We start from the raw sequence: 23,819 nt of genomic DNA, 5'->3' as shown, positions 1-23,819 counted from the left end.
AAACCTGCCGATCTGCTCTGTGCTGACCACGCACTGTATCTAACCACCCTGTTGGTCTGCTGCAGCTGTGGATCTGAAGGTTAGAGTAGCCATGACACATTCTGTTAAAGTTCCTACGCAATCTGTGTAATATGTGTTTGTGTTTTATAATCATGGAGATCTTCATAAATCTTTTTGAAACATATTAATTGGCATGTTACCAAAGTTAATATCTGAAGATTTATTTTCTGTCATATTGCAACAATTATTGCTGCATTTAAATTTTAAAATGGTTGGACCTTTACCATTTTTTGGTGCACACACTACTTTTCATCCATAATGTGCAGCACAACTCGCACCTTAAGGAACAGAACCGTGTCTTAATGCAGTTGCAGCAGTTGTCTCTACCAACAAGTACTGTGCGACGTGAGGAGGTCCAGGATCTTATGTGAACCGTTTCTCTGCGTGAGATGGTTTGTGTCGAGATTGAGAGCAGCCTGACACTGTGGTAGATATGCAGGTTACCATGGAAAGCACTCAGCTGGGCCCTCACTCCACAGCTGCCTTTCTGGGTGCTGGCTGCTCCCTGCACAAAGAGAAGAACCGAGCACATCTTTCGCCAGTCGGAATACATCATGTGCATTTTCAAAAGCAATACCACTGAACTAGAGGGACTCTGGAAAAGAAAGACCTTGTGAAGCTCCGCTGATAAAGTCAACCTTTCATGCTTAGCTTTGTTGATATCATCTTGGTATGTGTGTGGTTTTGTCAACACTGTAAACCGACCCAGCAGGGTCCTTTACGACCTCCCTGCATCAGCCTTCCAGGCCTAGTCCCTTATCGGCGTCGTGTCCCCGCCCCTGGACCCGGCAGGCACCTTCGCTGCCCTTACACTGCCCAGCGGGCCGGGGCCTAGATCCACAGACGTGCTGTAAATGCCAGCCAGCCATCCACAGCACACTTAGCACGTGAATATGCCAGAGACCCCGTCATGTCAACAGTGGCTAAGAAGCGGTCACCGAAGTCTCACGTTCAGGGGCTTAGCGTGCGCTTCACAGTAGCACAGAAAGGAGCGCGTCTGTGAGGTGAATTCCAGCGCGGGCAGACCGTGAAGGCTGATTACATGTTGTGCTAATTAGACTCTCACTTTGGTGCTGATGCCAGCCAAGGTAATGATTCTAGCAGCTGGTCGGGATGCTGTAATGCGAATGTGTTTCTAATAGAGCAGCAGGGGACCTGACCAGAGTTAATGGAGTGTTCCCTGGAAAGAAGACACAACGCTTATTTTATTACACTAAGTGAAAGTATCTATGTGCAGTTAACTCACTGTACCTTTGGTGTAGCCATCTGTGTGTGTGTGTGTGTGTTTGTCTACTGTAATGTGTGTAAAACCAACAAGAATGTTTACATGTTTGCTGCTGGCAAATGGTGTGAAAACAGAACGCCTATGTAAACATGTCCATCAGGACAAGACGTTTTCAATAGGAGAGAACCATAGGGCAACTAAAATAAAATAAAAATAAATAGTGATTCCTTATGAGCACTTTATGAAATTGATTACTTAGTAAGATATAGGTTCATTTCATTTTAGAGAATTAGTCAGACCTCAAATGGTATTGCACCTTCCCACAATATCATGGAAAATGGCAGTGTAGTTCTAATGCAATCCCCACCGAACATTAAATATTCTACCTCAGCTTCAAATGCATGAGTTCATTATTTATTCAATTATTTGCAATGATAAGAATGGGTGTTCCTCACTGAGAATGAAGGAGGAGAATGGAATAATAATGGAGTCAGTATGAGCTCTGTATGGGGAAAATAGTGAAGGGGAAAATCAAAAAAGCACATTTTATTCTAGAGACACTGAGTTGCTTCTCAATTTTGGCTCAGTGGATTTCATTAAAATGGCAAGAACTTAAAGGTAATGAGAGTGTTCAGGAAGGACATTTACTGAAATGTTAATATTTGCTCTTGGCCAAAGAGTTTTTCGGTGTGTTCTTTTTGTGAACATGCGTGATACTGATGTCACTTGATGTCCTATTTTTTAAATAATCGCTTACTCTTTGAACCTGACATACACTGAACTAAGCTCTGTAGTAGTCACAGTATGATTTTACTCCTGTGTTACACTTTGCGTTCATAATTAATCTGTGCTCAGTACTATGAAAGGTTTATGTTCTGCCTCTTGTATGAGAGGGCATGTCATCCTGCATGACCATCACTGTACTGTCCATAAACACGAAGCTGTCTCTTATGATAAAGCGCTGATGCCCTTTGCTAAGGCCTCCATGCCGGTGTCAACACTAGGCACAGGGCCCTCCAGACCTGAAGCCGCACATGCTTTTTCTCAAAGGACATGCAACCTGCGTCAGCACAGTCATGCCTCACCCTCCTTAGACTCTGCAGGGACAGTCTCAGTTCGGTCTCTAACCAGCATAAATTTGCGAGTGACATTTGGGGTTACTCTGGGACACTTTCCAAAGCCAAGTGGCTCTTAGCCTACCTCAGTGCCCCAGCCTCTACTCTGAACCGACACCTCACACTATCATACGTTTCTTCCCAGATGCTCAACTCTGTAACACTTACACCATGCCAGACATTCTGCAGGAGAACAAACAGCCCAGGCAATGTGACAGGTAAACTTCCTATTAGAAACACTGAGGCCATTCTGCTCACAGAAATCCCAGCACTTTTATCAGATGGATTAAAACAATGACATAATGGGTGTCCCTTTAGACGTCTTGCCACTGCATTCCTCGGTGACTTACTGCAGTGCTGTGTTGTTCAATCCATTATGAAGAAACAATGACATTATTATTAATGTTGTTGTTGTTGTTGTTGTTTGTATCTCTTCCAAAATGTTTGTCTGTAGTAACGGGCCACATTCATTATGAAGGAGATCTGGACGAGAGGTGCTTTAACAACATTGCCGATCAGAAAAGAGTCGTGGCTGTCCACAGGTCCCAGACTCGCTGCGGGACGCTGGCACTGGAATGCAGACGTGAGAGAGCCATTATCCATGGCTGCAGCGCTGCTCCGGGCTGCCTGGCCTGCGCCCCTGCTCTAAGGAGGTGTAATTATGATTTTATCTAGAGTAACAGCTTCCTACTGCTGGAAAAAAACATCTCCCGCCGGACTGTTTCGGTTTCATAAGCAGAGTAAGCTCGCGACGAACTCTTTTTATAGCTTGGCTAGTCGCGATTTATCTTGGGAAAGTACTGGGTCGTGGTGGAAATTACGCACAACTGAATCAAGCATTGTGAGGCTTGTTGGGTTGTACCCTATCTGTCCTAAGATTCAGTAATTGCTTCGCTCTGTCAAGCGGTTGTTGTTCTTCTTGTAGCTCCAGCAACTCCATGTTGGCCTCCATGAGTAGGACACCACAAGCATGTTGTGTCACTTTGATTGGCATTCTCTAGGGTCACCTTGCCAGTAATTTTATCAACAAGTTTACATAATTTGAGTGAAAATATTGTCATAGAGTTGTCTCTGAATAAACGTAGGTAAACCCCAGCCATTTACAGGAGCCTGTGTGATCTTTTTTTCAAGTTGATACAGATGAGCTTATCAGCATGTCGATGTTGTGCTAAGCTTTGTTCTGTAAGCTTCAGCCTTGCGTCATTGTGGCCATGGCAAAGACGTTTTGGACGCTATTTCTGAGGATAAAGCCCAGCTTAATAGTCAGCGAAATAACACCGGCTGACTGAAGTCGAAAGTGAGTTTATTTGTATTTACAGCGGTGCACAGCCCTACGCACAAGCCTGTTCATGATAATAATAATTTCTAAATAATAAAACAAGGTGGTATGGTATGGCAAGACAAAGTAAAATGGAGTATTGTAACTCTCACGTATCATGACCAAAGTGGTTCTTGGCTCGCGTGTTTTAGCGTCGCGTAAAAACGCAGCTGTCATCACAACGCATTAGAAGATGTTTGCTGTCAAAGTGTCAGGTACTCAAGGAAGTTTATCGTTTGGAAACAGACTTGCAATTTGCGAAGCTTGTGCAATTGGTTGATAGCCGACGTGATGTCACAGCTTTATTCATCTCGCAAGCGCTCCTAGGTTCAGACTGAGAGGTTAGGCGCTAGATGGAGCGCAACACGGATGGAATCACGGCGTGGTGGCGCGCAACGGAGGAGCGTTCGGAGAAGTTTGGGTAATTCTGTAAAATTCTCCGCAGAGCGCATCTTACCATGGGGGACGGTCTGCCGTCCGTAAACTACAGCAATGACTCTAAACGCGGGAAAGTGGACCTTAATGCTCCGGAACATGGCTTATCGGAACAGTGGGTTGTGGGAATGGGGCTGATCATGGGTGTGATAGTATTGATTACTGTAGTGGGAAATATATTGGTAATTATCGCTATAGCCCGGAATCAGAGACTTCAAACACTGACCAACGTTTTCATCGTCTCCTTGGCTTCTGCGGACCTGATTATGGGATTGCTTGTGGTTCCGTTCGGCGCCGCACTGGAAGTCAGGGGAGTATGGCTATTCGGAGGTTTCCTCTGTGAGTTCTGGATTTCAGCTGATGTCCTGTGTGTGACTGCTAGCATTGAAACGCTGTGCGTAATTGCAATAGACAGGTATATAGCAATTACATGGCCTTTTCGTTATCAGAGCCTTTTAACAAAATCGAGGGCGAAGGTGGTCGTGTGTGCGGTGTGGGCTATTTCAGCTCTGGTCTCATTCCCACCTATTCTGATGCACTGGTCGCGGGACGAAGAAGAGACGTCGTGCTACGACAATCCGGAGTGCTGTGACTTCGTTACCAATCGGGCTTACGCCATCGCCTCCTCAATCATATCTTTTTACATTCCTTTAGTGGTTATGATATTTGTTTATGCCAGAGTGTACAGAGAGGCTAAAAAACAATTGCATAAAATAGATAAGTGCGAAGGAAGGTTTTATAATAACCATGGTGTGTCGAATTATAAACCGAGCAGAAAAAGACCGTCTAAGATCCTTGCGATGAAGGAGCAAAAGGCGCTGAAAACACTCGGAATAATTATGGGTACGTTTACGCTGTGCTGGCTGCCGTTTTTTATCGTCAATGTCGTCAGAGTGTTTCATGCCGAAGTGGTGGACAAGAACCTCTTCGTGTTTTTCAACTGGTTGGGTTATGTGAACTCGGCCTTTAACCCCATAATTTACTGCCGAAGCCCGGACTTCAGAAAAGCTTTCAAGAGACTGTTGTGCTGTCCGAGGCAAGCAGACCGCAGACTGCACATCAGCTCCTGTGACCTTTCGCGCTGCGCCGGGGGGTTTGTGAACTCCATGGAGCCGAGTGTGATCAGGACATGGTCCAACTGCAACGACATAGACAGCAGTAGCTATAGTCTGGAGAGAGGAAGTAAAATGTCCCGTTCCGAGTCGCAGTTGTAATTTGAAGAAGTTGCAACTGTAATTTAAGGATTTCCAGTACAAAATTCCCAGTACAATTGCATAAGCATAATACTGTTAGAAGTTGACACCTTTACGCAGCCTACTAAAACTGCGGTCGGGCTCTAGTTCGAAAAAGGGAAAGAATCAAGAGACTTCTTACAACAACCACACGAGTGCAGTGACTGTGAAGAAAAAGAATGCTTAAATGTCGATTTGTTACGATGTGTTTTGAGCACTTGCACTGTATCAACCTCTTCATTTTTAAAGCAATTTTTCACTAAACTGTCAGCCATCATATTGTGCATAGGAATGTGACGTTGTATGAAATCTTTTTCCTACAGCCTTACTTTACCTCATACCTAAGAAATGTGCAAATTGTACGAAAGGAAGTTGTTTATATTAAACAACCTTGTCAAACTGTCAGTATTTATTTGGTACCAAGTACAGCTGATAGTGCGGTAGCGTGTTGAGCTGCCAGCAGGACGTGACATCATAATGGGAACTGTGATTCATTGCTGTTTGCACCTTCTATTTTGTCTAACGCGAGCTGCTTCTTTTCCTTTTACATGTCATATCACTATTTAATATTTTAATATGACATTTTGCCTACTTATAAAATCGATCCTAAGTGTTCCATTAATTGACGCACAAACCGGTCTGGTCCAGTTTTATTTAGCACATTTCCTTCCAAACTCCATACAGTCGATTAGTAATTTGTGTATCAATTCCTCATGTAATGTATAGAGTCGTCATGTTTACGAGTGTGCAATAAAATGTCCTGTTAAAAACACACTGTCTCTCTCGGGTTTTTTTTCTTTTTCTTTTTTTTTTTTACTGAATTAAATTTAGGTTTCCAAGGTTACCTTACCTTTCATGCTTTGTTTAATTACCATTATGCTGGCTTTAAATATAAATAAGTTTATTTATAATCACCGAGACTGAAATTTAGGCTATCACACTTAGAGATTCAAAACCTAATCTGTTTATAATTAAAAACTGAAAGAGTCCTATTCAAAGCCCCATCAGTTGTCCTGCTTATGCAACTACATCCATTATCACGCTTCGTTTGATAGGTCTGATTGTTGCACTGAATGTGTCTCAAATGAATAGGGTATTCAGCAAAACTAGGCTTTATTTCAGACTGTAAAGCTTGAACTCTGTTGGTCAATCTTATTGAAATTCGCTGACTATTAAGTTGGGCTTTATCATATAATACTATGATACCAAGCACTTTGTTTTCAGTACATATGAGGCTCCTCTACCTTACAATTCACTGGTCTATGCACAGTGGTCAAACTTCACATTATAAAAGGACTCAAACTCAATATTAGTTCATTCAGCTGGAACTGAGTTGTCATTTTGATATATCCTATGGGATCTTCCTTTAAGCAACCAATAATATTGACTATTTGCATAGATGCCCAAATTACTTGACTCTGGAAGATGTACGTTACTGGGGGAAGGCAGAGTAAGTGAAGTTTCACAGTATAAACCACAGAACTAACCAATCCCAGCAGAATCTAAAAACCATTTCAGTCTACTGTAAATAACTAGGTGTAAGCAGTTGTAGGTGTATGCAGTAGCTCACAAGGGAACATCTGATTTGAGTCCAGCTGTGCGCTATTAATCATAGCAGGACTGAACGTTTTAAAATACATTAGCGTTTTGAGCTGTCCCCAGAGCGCTATTGCAGTTAAAACCACTCTAGACAGGCTGAGAGGAATATGGCTGCTCCAATTTGCCTAATCAACCTTATTTCAATGACATTACCCACTCCAATACAGCGGTGCAGAATTTAAAAACCAACAACAGCCCTGCCTACATTACCAGCCTGCCCCTGACACCGTCCCACCTTGTTTTTAGTAATCATTCATTTGGCAGGAACCCTGGACCCAGGCTGATAGCACAGAGACCTAACGGACGTCGGTGCTTATGGCTCAAACACATGCAACATGCTTTAGATTAAATCCTTGCGAGACATGTTCTTCGCCTTTGCCACAACTGGGACCTATAACATCGCTAACTTGAGGCAAGGGGCCCTTTGGCAGCAATTGGTTTTGACAAAATTACAAGCAGACTTTACTTTGGAAACATTTTCTGCCTTACGGCCGTGGTTTTATTTTGTGGGTTTGTGTATGTGTATTAATATTGAGAAGTACTTCCAGGTTAAAAAAATGCCTTCCATTACATGACTGTAATCACCTTGCCTGGACCAGCACCAGTCTGTACACAAGGTCAGCCAGTGTGTGCCATTAATGCTGTGGAAAGATAAAAGTGCTCTCTGCTTTTCCTCTTCATGTCGCCCAGCAGCCGAACGTCGCTAGCTGCCTCCTGAGGTGGTGACGCAAAGGCACGCAGTATATGCTCCTGCATGTCTGGCTGACTTACGGAAATTCTTTACTGTTTCTTTACCGTTTCCACATGTTGGCGTCTATATGGGGTGCTGTTGAAGCCTTAACTAAACATGCACTATGCTGGGTGGATTCATCTTATATAATCGGTATTTATATTGTGTTGCCAAAAGTGAAATATTACTGTAGCTAAATTAACAGATAGTCAAATCACACTCCTATTATGGTGGCATTCGTATTAGGGCACACATCTAATACAAATATACATTATATATTACACTTGCTATATGCATATCAGAATAGTTCTGAGTGTTTTAAAAATTGTTTGCGACAAAGATTTCCACAAAGGTTGTATTTTGATATGATCGTATTAACTGCAGACACATAATACTAATATGCAAAGGTTTAATTATCTCTGAGAGAGTGACATTGCTACTGCCAAGATAACGGCACTGGTGAGAGACATTAACCATGGCTTATGAATTCACAGGAGGTCCTCCAGGCTGATGAGTTTCTGCGCGCCTTATCGGAAGACCTAAAAATAGCCTACCAGCTGGGTTTAGGCAATGGCCCGCTAGTACCATCAGCTGAGACAAGCTCTCTTAAACATGGCATATTTCACCATCTCAAGAAGCCACCCAAATGTCACACAGGTGAGTTGAATTTCAAAGATGCTTTTGTCCTTTATTCTCTGCTACGCCAGCGTAACTAGCCACTAAGAGAGTGTGTGTGTGTGTGGGGGGGGGGGGGGGGGGGGGGGGGGGGGTTGTTGTTGTTGTTGTTTTGTTTTTTTTTAAAAAAAAAAAGGTCAGAGAGTTGAGAGCGAGAGAGCCTGTGTTCAGTAATCTTGCTCAGGAAAAGCAAACAACCTAAAGCTTACCCGTAACCAGGCCTACTGAATGCAAATGCAAAGTATAACAGATTTTACAGTTGAGCTGCTCATCACTGAAAAGCTCTTCAGAGTAACAATTTGTCACAGCTATTTTAACTTGTTATATTATTCTTGTATTAAATGAACTATAGATTACTTCACATCTATTCTAAAACGAATGTCTCCCATGATAGTTGGGAACCTTTTCTGGTATACACTGGGTCAGATCTCTCAAGTATTCTAACGAAAGCATTTATATAAATTACTGTACCACTTTTGAAAATCAGCACAGACATTTATGTATGTAAGCTGGGTGGTTTTGTTTCTTTGTTTTTCTCCTTTATGTATGTGCGTTGAATGTTTGCTATGCTAAAATTAACAAACATTAATTTTAACATAGCAAACATTAAATTTATAAACGTAGTATTAAAAAAAAAAAAAGCTCTTCATGGTAAACAAGATTCCATTTAATTAGTCTTTAAAAAGAGTTTTTTCAACATCATCGAGAGACTCTTTGGAACGCATTGCATTGGTGATCTATATTGGAACAGCTCTTCCAAAGATATTCCTGTATATGCAAGGAGTTCCCCAGGTAGTAGAGAACTCTTTATCTACATATATTGACCTATACCTATTATAAGTGTGGGCCACTAGCGTACAGGAAACACCACCTAACTCGCAGTTAAATATGAGCCACCACCAAGCCTTTAGTGTCCTTCTGTAGTTTTGCTGAGAAAACACCTAACTTGCATAGCCCAAAAAAACAAACAAAAAACCCCCCCCAAAAAACCATGGTGCAATCAAAGGAACATTAAACAATACACACGTTCAGCTGTGCTCAGATTCAAATCTCAGCTGTGCTAAGGGCTGCCCGGATCTTCTGATGTCATTGACCCTTTTCTAACTAGGACAGAAGGCCACCAGTTTCTACCCAGACCCATATAGCACAATCTTCTCATCTGGTCTACTACATGGCTGTATGACAACATAACAGCTTTCTGTTCCAAGTGCATGGCCAGCAGCTAGCAGGAGCCAACTGTAAGAAAAACAACCAATCACTCTACGGTTCACATATCAAAGCTGCGGTGAGTGACAGCTGCACTGCTCCTGCTCATTTTACTGTCCTTGTACAGGGTCACACCACCAGTGTAAATTCAGTGAGGGCATACACCATGCATGTGACTTATTACTACACCTAGGGGCAAGGAGTAGACCACAGTACACACAGATGTGCTTCTTTTGATGATTGCCTAATGCTTTGTAATATTTCTTCTGACAATGAGAACACTGCTTAGTGAAGGTCCCACAAAACAATATAATGCGTGTTAATGCACCTCGTCAATGATACTGCCATTTGCTGAGTCTTCTAGTCATGGCACATCTGTCTGCACCAGCTATACACTAACAGAACCAACAGGTTTGTGCAATCCTGCTTGACCTAGAAGATCCAGTAGAAGCTGCATGCCAGAGCCACATTTTTAATTCCACTCATCCTGATCAATTTGAATGCTTCTGGTATAAAGACACTGAAGTGAACAGCTGAACATGTGTCTGCCCTGGACCTTGTGATTTGCATAAAGGATTTGCAATATATTCAGACACCAGGGAATATAATCAGGCCTCAGGCCTTTACTCCAATTCTCAGTTAGGAAATCAAACCAACAATCAAGAGGGCCCTTAAGAAGATTCTTAATAACATGTTTAAATATAGATTCTGGAAAAAACATAAACTCTACTACTGCTCGATCTCAGTGACGCCTTTGACCCCATAGATCATAAAACACTTAGACAGATGTGAGAACTAGGGTGGGCTCTCAGGAACAGTTCTAGTTTAGGTCATACCTTTGTAGCAGGAGCTAGCAGGACTGGGCAAATATGAATCTGGGAGGACGCATATGATCTGTGGTGTACCCCAGAGTTCAGTTGCTGGGCTTCTTTTATTCAATTGATATGTTTTCCTTTGTCCAAATACTAAAAGCTACAGAATATCTGATCACAATTAATAAGCTTTATTTGGCTTTATATGCCAAATGACTATAGTTCCATTGGCTCATTCTGTCAGTGCCTTGAACATATTACAAACTGAATGTGCCAAAATATCCAGCAGCTAAATAAAAATAAAAATGAGACTGTCTTAACTCTAGTGAAGATATGAAGATAGATGTGAAGTACTACAAAACATGCACTTCACTGTTCATTGCCATTCTGACTCCCTTCACACACACACACAAAATTATACATAGAGAGATTAATAGTTATGAGAGGTAGTTATAAAACAGCAATTAAAATAAATTGCCTACAATTTTTACATGTACATAATTATTATTTCTTGTTTTCTCATGGCATTACTGATAATGGTCGTTTTGATTATCTAACCACACAGCAAGAAATTGTCAGGTGGTTGAAATATTATGCTCAAATTTACACACTCCAACCAGACACATTGCTAGAGCTCTCACTATAAGAATGGAACACATCACCCCAGTTTTGAAATCTTTACCTTGACGCCCAGGCTTCTAACAGAATAGCTCATGCGGTTGAGCAGTGAAGCACTTAGGGTGTTAATACCAGCAAGGTGCTAATATCACCACAGTCCAATTCCAAAGGGAACATGCTGTCATAATGATGAATACGCAAGTCACTCTGGTACAGCAATTACAGATGCTGTTAAAGCTACTGTTACGGCCACCATATCTGTCTGGTATGCCTAAACGTCATAATTCAAGCAGACTTCACTAGGAAGTTGTCAGTCAAGCATGCTTAAGGTAAAGCTTAAACAGAGAAGCATTTAGCTTCAATGCTGCTCTTAGATGGAGCCACCTGTTAGAAAATCTTAGATGCCCTTGTTGGGCATTTTTAAATTGAAACTGAAAACCTACATATTTAGTCTAGTTTTCAGTTTGGTTTAAGGCAGGTTTTTTTAGCTCTCAGGGACACTAGTGTGTGCTGTTCTTTTTATCTCTTCTCTCCAATCTCTTACTTTAGTTACAAGCTTTATTCCTAATGTACTTCAACTCAAACTGTGTTTTATTTTGACTTCATTTTTTTTTTTTTATTAAAGCAACTGTCTTTGGCACTTTATTTGTAAAGCTTCTTGAATTACCTTGTGTATTAAATGTGCTATGTAAATTAACTTGCCTTGACACCATCAGACATGCACATTTTGTAACCACGATGCCAAGCGTGAATTCACTTAAATGAAAACTGTCTCAGGCAGATCCAGTGGACATAGCCAGCTTTAATTCCCCATATGCACCATATGTACACAAAGGAATCAAGATTCATAGCTTTAAAAACATTATATATAATTTTACATGACATTGTATCTACAAATTTATAATCAGTTTGACTGACTACACAATCAAACAGAGCATAGACAGACCAGCAACAATTTTTTTCTTTTTTCTTCTGGATCAGTTACAATTCACCACTCACGAACATTCTTCATAATGCTTGTCATTTCATACTTCAAAAGAGAATTTCTGAGGGACATTTAATAAATTAAGAAATGGCCCCTGAAGAAGTATTGACAGATTTGACAGTGTTAATCCTGGAGTTCTGGGTTCAATGCAAATATGTTATCCCAACATTGCATAAATATTTTCTTTATCTGCAGGGAACGTCAGTGACGTGTTCAGGCTGACGGAGTGTGAAGGGGGAAGCTGCAGATTCTGCATTATGAAGCTCACAGCCCTGGCCCTGGGCTGAGCTCAGGGTGCAGTGTAGTATTAACCCCACTTGGTGGCTTCTGGATGCGGGTCAGTAATTCCTGTGTTTAGGTGGGCATGACACCAGGGGAAAGGCTGTCAATCAGCCGTGAGGTGGGTTTCTGTACATACTCTGTGCCCCACATGATCGTTCATCCTTTTGGCTTCTGCAAGCATGTGCAGAATAAAGATGAATGAAAGAAGCCAATGAGTAGCAGGCGATGAGGAATTCTTTCCCAACACTTCAGAGGGCGGAGCAGGAACGTGTAGGCTATCATCTCCCCACGGCTTCAGAACATGCCCTGTAAAATACAGGCATGGGGACTGGAACCTACCAGAGGATTCTGATATGGACTAAGGAACAGTCGCTGTGATCATCACAGCTCAGGCATGTTTTGTAATGCCAAATACTGAGGGGAGGAAAACATAATTGCACTTATGCCCTCAAGATTTAAATGTTTCCTTCAGTGAATTGGACTTTCCCACTTATCTCTAAGCACAGCTAAACGAGAAACTGTGACACCAATTTTTTTTTTTAAACAGGGAAACTGTGTGTTTGTGTGTGTGCAAAAAATATCAATACTGAGTTTCTACAGAGAACAAAAGCAATGTTGAATAACTCTTCTAGCAAGACAAAGGGAAAAAAATGTATCCAATAAGAACTTAATTTAGACCATTCACTAGAATAAATAAATGATGACCAGATACTAAAGATCAACCCTAGACATATCCAGATATTTTAGATATAGATATTGTGATTAATGTGAATTATTCTGTAATCAGACGCTTAATATGGGCAAAGTGGAGGCACTGTATTTTTTGGCATGACACTCCTTGCTTAAGTGCTGTACACAGGTTGTGGAGAGAAAATGGCCCACAGGCGGAAGAGAACCTTTTGGAGAACAATGTCCCCTCTCAGGCTAGAACACGTGGGAGTGTGCATTAGAGGCTGCTCGTTACACAACACATTCAGTAATTGGCACATATGCATCATGGTCTCTATGCAGTGAGATAATGAGGAGAAACAGGTTTGGAGTAGTCCTCCTCTACAATGTACCATTACCCAGTGAATCCCCTTTTTGTTCAATAGGTCTCCATTAGTAGGGTCAAGTACTTTCACTTCTTCAAGGAAAAATTGAAAGGTACCAACAACAGGAGGCCCATTCTCTCAACCATTAATTATTCCATTCATTCATTCGTTCACCTTCAAGGTTTTGGACATTTTCAAGTCATTGGGTTTAAGATTGTGCAAGTTTGCCGTGAGCTTTGGAGACTTGCTCTGCAAATGTGGGGCAGGTGCAGCAGCTACATTCCATAAAGCAGCTCACGCTGGACATGTGTGTGAGCACGTGAGAGCAGAGGTGAGGTGTGCAGCTTGGTGGAGCTGTGGATGTGTGTGTGTGAGGCAGTCAGCTAGAGAGGAGGAAGGTCTGACACTAAGCAGATGGAGGCAAGCGGAGTCCTCCGAGAGGTCAGTCTCTTTCTGGCAGGTAGGGAGCATGCTTACGTGTATGTGTTTCTGTGTGTGTTGGTGAGATGTCTTAGTTCTCTGACAGCCTAGGGGCTTGCCAAAATAATTGGTCCTTTAGAGCACCTGAACTCCTGTAAACTCGAACGGTATTCTGTAGCGTCTTCCCCCGCCGCACGGTCCACTCAGACACATGCTCTTCTCCTCCTCCACACAGTCCACTCCTCTTTGAGCACTACGGTCACTTTCTGCTGGCAACGTGTTCGTGGGGCCGCTGCTGTTTAATGAGTCTCTCAATCTCTGAGCCCAGCGTCTGGAGATTTTCCTGTGGAGGGGGAAATGCATCACACTGCTTTGATACTTCCCTACGCCAGTCAAGCATCAAGCCACAGTCTCAAGCCAGAGTCACCAAAAAGAAAACTCTAGTAGGATGGTGCGAGAGAGGGGAGAGAGTGTGTGTGCGCGCACACGTGAGCTCATCCGAGGATAACAACGTCTGGATGTAGGGATGCAAGTATGGTTCCTTGTGGCCTTGTTCTGACAGTCTGAATATCATTTTTTAATATTTTGAATCTCTCTACTATTATATAAACATATCTTTCCTCTCACTGGAGTACCCCTGCCTCAAAATCCCCCTCAATTTCCCAGATCTTTCTGCTGATGCATCCCAACCCTACTCCCTTAAAGCTCATGGCTGTGTCCATGACGTGGATCACAGCACTCTTTCTATACGGCAGCTTCATGTCTAGTGGAGAGAGTTCCGTTCGCAGCGGCCTGGTAAGCCTGTCCAGCGTGGGAACACACCCGCCGTGCCTCAGCCATCAATCACCACTTCGTTTCTGATAGTTATCACCACAACACCCAGCCACATAAATGCAGCGATTCCATCAGATATAGCTCAGAGGAAGTCGTGCTGTACTAACTCCTGAGAGAACCATATACAGGCAAATGATCACATACTTCAACTTAAATGGGAATGTGAGAAGCGAGTGGGTAAGCTGAGAGACGGCTGAGGTGGCACGTAGGGGGGGCTGTCTCTGTGTGTGTGTGTGTGTGTGTGTGTGTGTGTGTGGGGCGTGCTGGCCATGGCACCTTCAGGGTGATGTTCTTCAGCAGTGTGTCTTCCAGTACTGCCTGAAGCTTGCGGTTGATCTCCAGCGAGAGGTCGAGGGTGAGGCCGCTGTCGGCCGGATGCGAGGTGTACAGCGAGGCCATGATGCCGCCCCTCTTACTGAGGTGTGCTTTGTTAAAATCCGATGCCTCAGACGAGAGGGCCCCGGACTCCTCTCTCAGCACGTAGCTCTGGATAATTCTGCAGGACAGACACAGACGGCACATATCACAACTCCCTTTCGATTAGGACGGCCCCTCCCCTTTTCACCTAGAGCGACTCTCTGCAAAAGTCGCGTCCATGTTTTCAGTTTTGGCTTCTGCTCAACCAGAGCCACTCTCATGATTAACTCCTGATCTTGAAACTGACCTTTATAAGAAGTGCTATGGGTGCAAGTGTGGTTATCAGGAAGCCAAGACAGCATGCGATGCATGTAAATGTACAGACCAAATTCAATTCCTAACAGTCTACTGTGCATGTGTGTTTGTGCTGGTTATTAGACAGAACCAGACTCTGAAATCCCCAGAACAACAAGTAGCATCTTTTGGCTACATATTACCAAAATGACAAAATCTGATTTATGCCTCAAGACTCAGGTTACTAAAGCCTAATTTATTTAAAAGTGACACAGCTCAAACAGAATGGAGAGAGGGGCACTTCAATTTCAAACCATTATTGTCTGCTGTTATTGTTGCTCATTATGTTGCCTAAATATGTGGAAAAGGAAATTGGGAAAGGAACAGCTAAATGGTTCTCTCTTATCGACAAGCTAAAGACGGGGGCACAAACCCTTTATTTTTAAGACTCTCTTTAGCCCATCTCTCCTATTCCAAACCCTTTTTAACCATGGTGACGCATGGCCCACATAAAAGGCCAATTCAATTTTGTGCTTTATTCAGACCGTGGCTCCAGACAAAGACATTGGAGGTCATACTTGTAAAGGTCTCTGTCTCAGAGCAGACATGTACAAGGGGCTTCCCAGTTTTTGAACTTCTCATGTTGTCTAATTTTGCAACTGTCTGAATTTTGCACATTAAAGCAAACAGATTTTTTTTTTTGGGGGGGGGGTTGTTATTTCTGAACATGTTGATTTCATTGTGTAAGTCAGAAAGAGTCTAACCAAGAGTCTACTCAAACCAGGTAGCAAGGAAGCACGTAGATTACACAACAGGATGGAAGAGCACATAAAAAAATAATCACACACATTCAGATGAAATCACTGGCACAAAAACAGATCTGCTTACCTTAAACTTATCTTAGGCCGGTTTGGACCCAGTGTCCATCACGGTAGTGTTTAACAGAACAAAATGAAAAGAAATTAAATGTTGCCTCCAATTTAGTGACTTGCATTCGAAGGGGAGGGCCACAGGCACATGTGTTCAAAAATCTGCAGAAGGTGGCCATGTTCTCTGGGGAGGAGCTAATTAAAGTGTAGAGTAATGGGGTTCTCACCCCCACAGTTTTAGTGACAACTGGTAATGCTACTTTCCAGTACTAGTTCAGAAGCACATCAATAGCAGCATGCCCTGAAATGACTTGACTGCCTGTTACTATATAAAGCTGCAGTCAGGGCAGGATGGCATGGCCTGATTCTCTCCTGTAGCAAGAACAGAAAGCGAGGACAGCAGCAATGACAGTAGGCTGGCCAGAAACACACCCACACACACCCACCTACCCGCACCCGCACACACCCGCACCCACACCCACCCGCACCCACCCGCAAACACACCCACACACCCGCACCCACCCGCACCCGCCCCCACACCCACACACACCCACCCGCACCCGCCCCCATCCGCACCCGCCCCCACACCCACACGCACCCGCCCACCCGCACACACCCACAACCACCCGCACACACCCACGCATACGCACACACATGCACGCATACGCACACACATGCACGCACACACGCTTGCTTTTAGGCAACTTGGGACTTGGGGAGGGAGGGCAAGACGCTTCAGTTGTAGCCTGATTGATGTGTCAGTTCTATTACCGTTTTAAAAACTCATCATACTCAGTCAACTCGACTTTCAGCACTGGAGAAAAATGTCCTCAGGTGACAACTTGATTAGCCACAAACTACAACTAAACCACCAACAACAAAAGGGAAAGTATTAGAATAAGATTTAAAATTAATCTGACCCCTGTATACATACTCACAAAGAAAAAGTGACCAATTATACAGTTTTATTATTTAATTCTTTTATATATAGTTAATATTTAGTTAATATTAATTCTTTTATATATAGTTAATAGAAGCTATTGAAATATACGTGTATGGAAAACGCACTTTAATTTCACTCCGATATAATGCAGTACTATGTATTCATCCATGTAGGCAGACACCATAGCCATTTAAACAATTGAAAGCATATGCAAATTCGACACCTAACATGATCCTAGTTCTAACATCATTTCTGTCCTGGCCTTGATAAAATATCCTTACAACCCACTCAGTTTTCTCTCTTTGGACAAATAAGACACATCATCTTGGTCATTTGGGAAATGTTATCAAAATCAACTGAAGTTTAATCCTCTGATTAATTCACTCAAGTAAACCATACTGACACAGAGTAACACTAGTATGACATTCTACTCCTGACTTCAGAGCAACCACAAAGAGAAAAACAACACAAAATATCTTCTTGTTATTTCTGGATATGGCTATAAAAGTGGATATTTTAGCAGAGAAAGCTTGCTTGCGCAAAGATCATTAAAGGCGACTAAATTATGTTTGTCCAGCATGAGGTACATCTTTGATTAGAACTGATGACAGAGTCAGCATCAGTCAGGAGTAATGACCATCAGTAATTCAGCCAAAAGCTGAATGAACAAAACCATTTCTGCTACTTATTACAGTACTTTTCTCAGACACTGACTAACAAATGTCTCTCCCATTTCTGTGTGTCAACACAGCTGTGGCCTAATTCTACATTTGCTGGGTGCATGAATATGAATTAGACATCCTTAGGAACCTCTGTGATGCATCATTTCCCTAAAACGGACAAGTAGGAATATCCACCATTATCCAACAACTGCACAAGGCGCGTGCACGCACGCACGCACGCACGCACGCACGCACGCACACACACGGTTATCAAGGTTAGTTACAGGTAATGTAAGAAAAAGGAAAAACAAAGGAAAGAAGAAGTGAGCCTCAGCCTGCCTCAGTGCCCCTGAAGCACAGGCTGAGGGAGTCAGCATGGCAAGATACGACAGGCAGGCAAGCAACACCATGCGGCATGGTCCATAACATCTAGAACCAAAGCTCTGAGGGCCTCTGATCTCTGTGTGGCACCTCTGCTTTCTAAGACTGCTTTAAAAGGCTTCACATAAAGCAGTGACAGGACCCGATCAGAGTCACCACTGAGTTTTACTGCAACTCCTCTTTTCACCGCCCTGCAATCTTTCACTCACTTTGTCTTCTTCCTGATCTCCTCCACCAGCTGCTTAATGTGGTCCTCCAAGAATTCGATTTTCTCGTTCTTGCGGGCGTGTGCTTTCTGCAGGCGCACGATGCGCTCCACCAGCACGGCCTTATCCACCTCGGGGAAGCTGTCCACCACCACCACGGACGGACCCGACTGGTTCTCCGGAGAGCGGTCGTCCGTACTGCTGCCTCGGGCGTTCAGAGAGCCTGAGAGAGAGACAGAGACAGGGTGCCTTCAAACGCACAGAGACAGTTAAGAAGCAAAAGCTCACTCAATGCACTCAAGAGACAAATTACATCATACTGGGAATGACAGTCTCACAGAACAGACAGCAGTCACTCACACCAAGAATAAAAGGCCAAGCTTCCTCTAGAGTAAGATGGAAAGAACATACAGGCTGATGGAGAGAAATTCTGGAGAGACTCAAAGACAGACAGCTCCTCTGCAAATACGAGAATTTTGCAACTTATGCGCTGGCTGGCTGTGAGCAGGCCAGCTGAGGCTGAGTGGGAGCGCTGTGGGATGGTGTTGGGAGGTGGTGGTGCAGGCGCTGTACCTGAAGAGCTGGAGCGACTGCCCATGCTGCTGCCCTCCCGATCACAGCCCCCGTTCTCCACCTGCTCCAGCTTCTTACGTGCTGTCAGACACACACACACACACACACACACACACACACACACACACACACACACACACACGACTAGTCCCTCTGCAGTCCGTTCAAGTCCGAACAGCTGAAAACACCACCCTCAACCCAAAAACGGCATCGATCGCCAAGCTAGAGACACATCTCCGCTAAGAATCTTATTCCGTGGCACCGGTAAGGGTCTGTGGCTGGGAATAAAGCTGGCACCCAGGGGGCGCCTCCTCACCACACATCAAACCAATTCAATTAAAACACTTCACTTTCAAGGTCCGGGCCTTGAGAAAAATCAGCGGGCGTCCCGGGGAGAAAGGGCAGAAATGGAGCCGCTTAAAAATATCTGCACGTGCTCTGCGCCTCCTCTTTAGGAGCAGGTCTCCAGACACTCGCCCCTCTCAATACCTTCCTTCTTTTCCTCCTCCTTCGTAGCAAGGCCGGCGTGAAACGGCTCCATGGCCTAACCCAGCATTCTCCTGCAGCCGTGGCGAGGCGAGAGCACCTCAATCCGTTTGCTCCTGCTGCGCGGTTCCGGTGCCTTACCCCCCACCCCCACCCCCGAGAGCTCCAATATGGTCATATAATTATCAGCTGCACCCCTGGGAGAGGGATGCTGACGCTCCATTATAATAACAAATGAAGCACCACATACAGAAGCCCCGATGAGCGACATGAAATGCATAAACATCTGAGCGTTCTGCAGATGCCTTAGTTTTGTCAAGTTCTTGTTTCAATGAGCAGATCCTCTGCTCTCAGACTATGAAACACACTAGTGTTAACAACTAGGCTCTTTCGACAGACCCCCCCCCCCCACCGCAACCTAAATATGCTGCCCACAATCTGAAAATTAAACATGGTCTTAGATGTCAATGACTTGAAAAGAAATTGAAGGAAACCATCACATCAAATCGCTGGACTGGATTAAGTCTTACAGCCACTAACGCGCTGAAGCAGCTGACAGTTTAGTATGTGAATGGTACACATACTATAACACCACACTTATGGAAACATACTGCCAACGGAGTGGAAGAGACCCAGGCCTTCCGCAGAATCGAATACAGCGGCATTAAATCATGCCGTGATTGTGGCCGTGTCCCGGAGGACTGCTGCACCCCTCACCTTGCGTGAGCTGCTTGGTGAGGTCCTTGATGTTGGCCGCCTGCTTCCTCTTCTGCGTGACCAAGTCGTCTCTCAGTTCCTCCACGCGTGTCGCCAGCTGAGCCGCCTCTTCCTGCAGGGCTGCCCGCTCGGCCTGCAGAGCCTGCACGTCCTCCTGCCTGTTCTGCTTCTCTCTCTTCAGCTTGGCAGTCTGAAGACACACACACACACACACACACACACACACACACGAGCATCTGGTTTGCGACCGATGACGCACATTGGGTGGCGTTTTAAAAATGTATGCCATTGGAAACAACAGCTTTAATGGCATGCACAATGTCGCCTCCATTACTGTCTTAGATGGGAAAGGGACATCTAAAGTAAGACAGAACCCTTTCTGTGTCTAATGTAGCGGAACATGCGCCGCGGCGGGTACAGGCGCAGACCCACCATGTCTGCGAGGCTTCTCTCGCTCTCCTCCAGCCGGCACTGCAGCTCTCGGGAGCTGGAGGCCAGGCGGTCCAGCTGGGCCTGGAGACTGTTGCTCTCCGACTGTAGCTGGGCGTTCTTGCTCGTCAGCCTCTCGGTGAAGGCCAGGAGCTCAGCCTCCCGCAAGCGGCCGCCCTGCACATCTCTCTGCAGGTCGGTGATCTGAGAGTTCAGGCCCTCGACCTCGTCCTTCAGAGATGCCATCTCCTGCTCAGTTCTGCCAGTCAACACACACAAGCATATACATGTGAGAGAAGGTGTGTGTCTGTGTGGGTGTGTACTGAGTGGTAGCCTCAGTAGTCACTTCAGTCAGGTGTCTGGTTTAGTTAGAACAGAGAGCACATTAGTTATTCTCCCAAGTCAAAGTTCACAAACTTATTTAAAAAACCTTAGTGAAGAGTGCATGCCGAGTGTGAAATCGTTCACAGCTATAAATAAACAATTTTAGAAATACACACACAGAGATATAAATAAAGGCGTTAGCTCCAGAGGCGAGCACAGGTTCTGTGATCACGCCCCAGTAGGAGCAGAGTGCGCCCTGCACATCTCTTCCCCAGCAGGGACCCACCAACCCTGGGGAGAGACGACTCAAGGGCAGTGAACTACGTAACTACGTTATTAATGCGCAGCCATGTTCATTAGGATCACTCTCACTGATGCGCAGCCAAATGAACAGAGGCTGAAGTGACACAAAGCGTGGCCTATAAAGCAGGCAGGCCCGCTGGTGCTAACAGCATCGCTGCATGAGGGCTCACACTTGTACTGCAGGACACCACAGGACCCGAGTGCCTGCAAACAGATGAGATGACCCTAGTGCTACAACAGCTTTGAGAGACAGGGTGGAAGTGGAACGGGAACATGGCTGTGGGAGTTGCTATGACAAATGTGTCAGAGGAGTTACCCCCCCACCCCCTTACTGCTGAAGCTGCTCCTCCAGACTCTGAACTGCCCCCAGCTTCTCACGCTGGCTCTGGATCTCTGACTTCTGCTTGTTGATTATTTCTCTGTATTTACACAGCTCGTCCTCCCACCGAGGCCTCTCATCTTCTAGACACTTCACCTGGGGTATGGGGGGAAAGGCGATATAGGAGAATAGGTGATTCTACAACCACAATTCTACAGCCATAAAAAGGTTATAAAAAGGTTGCTCATTGATTTCCTATCGCATTCATTTAGTAAATATAGATTGTTAATAAACCCTTTTTCTCTTCTCTCACCTTGGTTCGGAGAGTGGTAAGCTCATCCATGCCTTCTTTAAAGCTCCTCTTTAGATCTTCCAGCTCCTTAATCTTGGCTCGGTGCATCTGTCAGTCATGACAAAAGACACGTGATAGATGGAAACGTGCCTTCTCCAGTGTTCCACGTCCCATTACCCACCGGGCTCATCCCCCCGACCCCAATCAGCAGTGTGATGGCTGAGAAAGCCTTCCAGGCAAAACTAACCGGCTTTAATAAAGCTCATGAAATGCAAAGAATACTAATAATGATCACAAGCAAAAAAAAACAAACAAAAAAGACAGGGGTGTTGTATGGACTCTTGGTAGCTTGGTTTCGGCACTGGGTTCCTTCACATGGACACAGTAACAAAGTTATGGGAAAAGGTCCTCCATAACCCAAACATCCTGCTAGTTAGCTTCACCTCCATTCTAGGCAGGCACTTTGAACCAAAGAGCACAGAATGCTACTCCGCGACTCACTGAAAGCAGCTTGCAGCTGATTGGGTAATGTTGTACCGGTCTTCACCGAGAGTGACCTCACTGAGCACAACAAGGATGCATACGCGGTGTGTGAATTTTGTTTGTCTGAGAATAATGTTTTTGGGTTAATTAAATGTGAGCGGAGCAGAGGGCATTTTATAAATGCGTAAACGTGGCACGGTGTGCAAGTGCCTTCGACCCCGTGAGCGTGCTCCGTGCTGGTAAAGCTCAGGCTCATTACTCAGCAGGTTAGTTTGACTGAAAAGGGCTTATGTAGCAATGCAGGTACTTAAAAGCAGGTGGTGAAACACCACACAATATGAAGCTGGGAGAACTGGCACAAGTCCCAACATGGCAGCCTCTCAACGGACACGCGTGTCGAAATTCAAACATGCATGGGAAGGGAAAAAAAAGAAAAAAAGAACAAGATCTAGGACATTTAAAAATAAACTCTATAGGATATCCACGTGCTGCAGCAAAACACTAAATGCCTGTGCTGTTAAAGAGGTGCTTAAAGCTGTTCTTGCTGAAGGGGTTGTTGTGGGCGAGAGGTCGGGTTTGGGGTGAAGTCGGTGCGAGTACAGCGATGGGAGTTCTACCTCCTGTTGGTCTGTCTGTTCCTGCTTGTTCTTCTCCAGCTCTCCCTTCGTCTCCCGCAGCTTTGCATCCAGTTCATTGGATTTAATTTCCTCAGACTCCTAGAAAGAGAAAGAAATAATTTCACATTATGATTATGGAGCAATAGACTAATTTCCTCTAAAACAACGATAAGCACCACATTGTCAGTTCAAGATGTATTGTGCAATTTCTCTTACAGATGCTTGCAACAAAAGTATGCAATAATTTGAGAGTGAGTAAACAGTACAATTCAGTATAATTGTACACAATTTCAGCAATTCCAAAACTCTGCATCAAGATGAGCTTTCAAGCTTCCCAAGAAGCGATAGTGCCCTCTAGTGGATATTTGCTAATCTCAACGGTTCCATCTCGCTATTTTATTTAACATGCTTCTTTCAATATGCAGCCTATTCAGAAGTACCTGGTAGGTGCGAATCATGTCTTGGCAATTCTTGCGGATCTGCTCCGTCTCCTCTTTAGCCTGGGTCAGCTTGGCTACCGTTTCCTTGAGCTTGTCTTTTGTTTCCTATTTTAGAAGGAGATGGCTGATCAGAAGAGTGCCATAATGTATAAACATTCAAGTGCAAACACATGGGAACCAAATGGGTAAGTCGTTTTTAAAACAAATCTCTTAATGACTATAGCCTGTGTCCAAGAAAAAAAAAAAACAAAACAATTTAATGTTCACCTTGTATTATTAACCTTTAATAAAAAATAAACGTAGTTATTTTTTAAATATTCAAAAAGCAAAAAGGAAGAAAGACCTCAAATACAACACTCAAAAACTCTGATATGCATGAATGACTGATGCATTTTGACTGACAAACTACTATGATTTAATGCTAAATGAATGGTATGTTTTTCACATTATCACAGCTTTAATCCATTATCTCTCCATTTAGTTAATCACAGATTCAGACTGAATGGCAGGACTGAAGGAAGATGGATGAATAAATCATATGATC

At 44.0% G+C, this 23,819-nt stretch overlaps 2 protein-coding genes across 3 annotated transcripts in view; one reads left to right on the top strand and one right to left on the bottom strand.

The window, feature by feature from the left end:
• Nucleotides 1-4,072: 4,072 nt before the first annotated feature.
• Nucleotides 4,073-6,157, top strand: adrb1 (adrenoceptor beta 1). Its single transcript, XM_027024910.2, has one exon. The coding sequence runs from the start codon at nucleotides 4,177-4,179 to the stop codon at nucleotides 5,365-5,367; it is 1,191 nt and encodes a 396-aa protein (XP_026880711.1). The 5' UTR covers nucleotides 4,073-4,176; the 3' UTR covers nucleotides 5,368-6,157.
• Nucleotides 6,158-11,807: 5,650 nt separating this feature from the next.
• ccdc186 (coiled-coil domain-containing protein 186) overlaps nucleotides 11,808-23,819 on the bottom strand; it is an 18,795-nt gene continuing 6,783 nt past the window's right edge. For both annotated transcript variants that reach the window (XM_027024851.2, XM_027024852.2), the window contains exons 7-16: nucleotides 23,276-23,380; nucleotides 22,836-22,934; nucleotides 21,757-21,843; nucleotides 21,457-21,599; nucleotides 20,501-20,756; nucleotides 20,069-20,258; nucleotides 18,866-18,946; nucleotides 18,296-18,515; nucleotides 14,857-15,076; nucleotides 11,808-14,089 (exon numbers count right to left, since the gene is read on the bottom strand). In XM_027024851.2, the coding sequence (XP_026880652.2) occupies nucleotides 14,006-14,089; nucleotides 14,857-15,076; nucleotides 18,296-18,515; nucleotides 18,866-18,946; nucleotides 20,069-20,258; nucleotides 20,501-20,756; nucleotides 21,457-21,599; nucleotides 21,757-21,843; nucleotides 22,836-22,934; nucleotides 23,276-23,380 (1,485 nt within the window). In that variant the 3' untranslated portion in view covers nucleotides 11,808-14,005. The remainder of the gene's footprint in view (nucleotides 14,090-14,856; nucleotides 15,077-18,295; nucleotides 18,516-18,865; nucleotides 18,947-20,068; nucleotides 20,259-20,500; nucleotides 20,757-21,456; nucleotides 21,600-21,756; nucleotides 21,844-22,835; nucleotides 22,935-23,275; nucleotides 23,381-23,819) is intronic.

This window comes from Electrophorus electricus, chromosome 14 (genome assembly GCF_013358815.1).
Source record: "Electrophorus electricus isolate fEleEle1 chromosome 14, fEleEle1.pri, whole genome shotgun sequence".
Taxonomy (NCBI): Eukaryota; Metazoa; Chordata; class Actinopteri; order Gymnotiformes; family Gymnotidae; genus Electrophorus; species Electrophorus electricus.
This window is presented reverse-complemented; position numbering and strand designations above follow the sequence as displayed.

What these genes read in the sequence shown, in the direction of transcription:
- adrb1 (XM_027024910.2), top strand. Translation starts at nt 4,177, where the DNA reads ATGGGGGACGGTCTGCCGTCCGTAAACTACAGCAATGACTCTAAACGC.